This window comes from Gymnoscopelus microlampas (assembly GCF_963454915.1).
Source record: "Gymnoscopelus microlampas genome assembly, chromosome: 16".
In the NCBI taxonomy this organism is placed as follows: domain Eukaryota; kingdom Metazoa; phylum Chordata; class Actinopteri; order Myctophiformes; family Myctophidae; genus Gymnoscopelus; species Gymnoscopelus microlampas.
Genome location: NC_139953.1, coordinates 45,468,365 through 45,472,276, shown reverse-complemented (window position 1 = coordinate 45,472,276; position 3,912 = coordinate 45,468,365). Strand labels below are relative to the sequence as shown.

The window sequence follows — 3,912 nt, the reverse complement described above, 5'->3', positions numbered from 1 at the left end:
AAGGTGACCACAGGTTTCTTAGTCACACAAACACACTCACATTTCATATCCTGAAGGCAGCGTTATGTTCTGTAATACACATTAACAATGACTACACTTATCAAACAGCATTGACTCAGAGATATGACATCACACTGTGTGTGTGTGTGTGTGTGTGTGTGTGTGTGTGTGTGTGTGTGTGTGTGTGTGTGTGTGTGTGTGTGTGTGTGTGTACGTGTGTACGTGTGTGTGTGTGTGTGTGTGTGTGTGTGTGTGTGTGTGTGAGAGAGAGAGGGAGAGGGCTGAATAAAGCCACCTGAGGGCAAAGTCAATAAGAGAGTTTCTGTTGGTTTGGTGGCTGTCTGTGCTGAGTTTCTGCCGTCCTCGGCTGTTTTGGGGTCAGTTGTATCTACGTGGACGAGCTCAGCAGCATACACAGTAGCTGATATACAAGCTTTGCAACGAGAGGCGTTGTGAGCTTGTAGATCAGCTATTTTCACAATATCTTGGAACTGAGTCAAACTAAATGTGATGCCTCAACTCCGTCAATTCCAAATGCTTGTCAGGGTGGGGGGTCCCCCATTTTGGGGGGTCGCAGCCTGAAAAGTTTGAGAACCGCTCTCTCACGCCTCTACCCTTATAGGCCCTTATAGGTTCAACCAAAAAATAACTTTTTTCCTATTGATTATTCATGGAGACTTGAATTCACAGATATTTTTTTTATATTTTTTCGCATTCCTAAGCCAATAATTTCATGACCAGCGGACCGGTAGGCAGCAATTCCGGTAGGGGACACAAAGGAGACTCTTTGTGTCTCCTACCGGAACGACGGCTGGTCATCAAATTATTGGCTTAGGAATGTGACAAAAGCAAAAAATATCCATGAATTCAAGTCTCCATGGGGATAGAAGAAATGTCATTTTGGGGGTGAATTATCCCTTTAAGCTTTTCCACGTGCCATTTTAGGGCATATCTTTCAACGCAGCCCTTCACCTTTACAGATTGGCCAGGCTTCGTGTGACATTTGTGCTGCTTTTCTAATACAAATGTTAGCGTGTGATACAGAACGTCCATTCCTTTACGGAGCGAGATGCGGCAAACCGAGACACGGCAAATCCATATTGTATATCTACCATGCTACGCTGGACGGTGTCTCTGAGGTACGGTCTACCTCAAAGACAATGTGACCATGCTGCTATAGCGGTCGGGCCCAAGATATACCTCTTTGGAGGCAAGGGTGACAAGAACCACATGGATGAGATTGATGTTCACATTTTCAACACGGTGTGTTTGCGCTGGTTGACGTTGCCCCCGCTGACAACTGGAAGGGGAGAACAACGCCCCCCTGAGGTTCCCTCCAGGCGCTGGAGCCAAACAGCTGTGCTGATAGAACACGTAGTCTACGTCTGGGGCGGTCGTTGTACGTCTACAAAAGGTTTCTGCAACATACTTCATGCGTTTGACGTCGACACCCACAGGTGGCTCAAACCCAAGGTTTTTGGGACTGTTCCCGAGGGGAGGACACACCACTCAGCCTGTGCCTTGGGGAAGGTCATGTATTTACATGGAGGATGGAACCTGACGATACAGCAACCACGTATGAATGATGTCCACAAGTTGGACACCGCCACGATGGTCTGGTCTTTAATTAACACCGGTGGCACTGCGCCACCTGCTTCGTCGTGTCACTTTGCCAGCATCATCGGGACAAAGATGTTTGTATTTGGGGGGAGATGGAAGGAATATTACAACACCACCAGAGTGTTTGACACAGAGACCAACTGCTGGCTGAGCACGCCTTCTGCACAGCTTCTTCCAGAACGACGTGCGGGTTATTCAGCATTTGCCTACAATGGAGAGATGTATGTATTCGGCGGCCACAACCGCTTTCTGAAACAGACCTTCAATGATCTGTGGAAATTCAACCCAGAGACCTTCTGCTGGAAGAAGGTTGAGCCCAAGGGGAACGGCATGTGTTCGAGGATGACTACCATCTGCTGTTGCGTGGTGGGAGATCGTGTCGTCCTCTTCGGAGGTTACACGATCACATCTGTAGACGGAGCGCCCGGTGAACCTCTTCTTGAACATGACCTGTACGTCTTAGACTTGCGTCCTAGCCTGAAGACGTTATGCAAGCTAGCTGTTATGCAGTACGATCTGGAGCAGTCGGAACTCCCACACGATATCAGGTGGGAACTGGCAGCCATGACTACCAACAACAACATAAATAAATGAAATCCCCCAAAAACTAAACAAAAAATATATAATAAATATATTATAAACATAATAGTTAGCACACTTTTTACACACCTTTCCATTTGGACCTCCTAATCCCCCCTTGTGGCCACCCCTTTGAAAACCACTGGACCACTGGAGAAGAATTTACGCAGACAGACAGACAGACAGACAGACAGACAGACAGACAGACAGACAGACAGACCGACCGACCTTGTCATGTGTACAATGATCATCCAGGTTTGTGCTTAAGTCATGAGACATATATGTGTACCAGACACACTATAAAACCTATTTACATTGTGAATGTAAAAATGTTTTATACTGTGTCTATGAGACTTTCGTCTCATTCAAACCCTCTGCTCACCATATTATGTGACATGCCTGAACGACTGGAGACCTGTCGCTCTCACCCTACAGTCTCGCGTGGCCAGACTGTTGCCCCGCCATTTTCAAATGCTTCCATCATACAGTCTGGAGCAAGGGAAGCTCTGAACCAAGGGGCAAGTCTTGGATATTTACGATGAGCCCAACACGGAAGCTTATGAATGGCCAGAGTGGCGCTGTTTTACCCTGCGCCGACCTGCGGTGTCAGAAAGAATTAATTTTAACGCAAGTGAATGGGTTTTTTGACAAACTTTAGACTAGATTTTCTTACCGTAATAAAAATTGTCATAAATTCTATATGCTTCCAGTCGCTAGTTAAAGTCTCCTTTCAATCATCAGGATATGCGTTTTGCTAAATTATGGTCCCATTTATTTTAAAATTGACGATAAAGTAGGCTATTCTCTAGGAGGGGTGGGATGATTTGATTGACAAGCTACACAACCAATATCATTCATTCCCCGCCCCCGCTCTTGATTGACAAGCTACCCAACTAATAATGGTCTGGTCTCATTCTGCAGGATATGACGCGATATGACGCGATATTGAAAGATGGCGGACCTACAGTCTTGGAACAATCGGCTTCATGTTCGGTCTGTAGAAAGCAGGGGAGTGGCTTTGTCCATCTCATTTATACAGTCTATGCTCTGAACATGATCAAGAGATAAAGCGGATGTGAAGCCTCCTCCCCACTTCTGTTTCGTCTTTACAGTTGCGCAAATGTATCCTAATATAAATGAAAATCATTAAAGCATATATAGCTTGCTGCTTAGCAGAAATAGAAATAAAATAATATAATGTAAAGATATGCCAGACTCCAGACTCTATATAGCATTCAGAGATTGTGTGGAATAGTTGTCTGGCTACACAAGACTTCTCTCACCCTAATAGTCAGCAAATGCTTTGAGAAGCTGGTAGCTGGTAGAAGCAGGGAATGAATAGGACACAGCATCCTCAGGCTGTACTACATCAGCTCAGTTGAAGGCGTACGCGTTCTATTGGGAGGCATGCGTTCTATTAGGCTATGTAACGGCCTGGTATGGAAACGGTACTGCCCGAGAAAAGAAAAACCTACAGCAAGTGGTGCGATCGGCAGAGCGCACAATGGGAGGCAAGCTCCCTGCACTCCAGCAACTGTACAAAATGCGGTGTGTAGTCAAAGCCCAGCGCATCATCAAGGACAAGCACCACCCCGGCCACAAGCTGTTCAAACCCCTGCAAAGACCGCGGCCGGGCAAGGAGGCCTACCGCAGTATCAAGAGCAACACCACCAGGTCAATGAACAACTTCCACATGGCACGGCCTGTCGTCAG

The 3,912-nt window shown here is 46.4% G+C and overlaps 1 protein-coding gene across 1 annotated transcript; it reads left to right on the top strand.

The window, feature by feature from the left end:
* Nucleotides 1–1,113: 1,113 nt before the first annotated feature.
* On the top strand, nt 1,114–2,709 carry LOC311063023 (kelch domain-containing protein 3-like; the record flags this gene model as incomplete). Its single annotated transcript, XM_084082239.1, has 3 exons — nt 1,114–1,614; nt 1,930–2,168; nt 2,688–2,709. 3 exons carry the CDS (start codon nt 1,114–1,116, stop codon nt 2,707–2,709), a joined length of 762 nt encoding a protein of 253 aa, XP_083938365.1.
* Between the last annotated feature and the right edge of the window lie 1,203 nt (nt 2,710–3,912).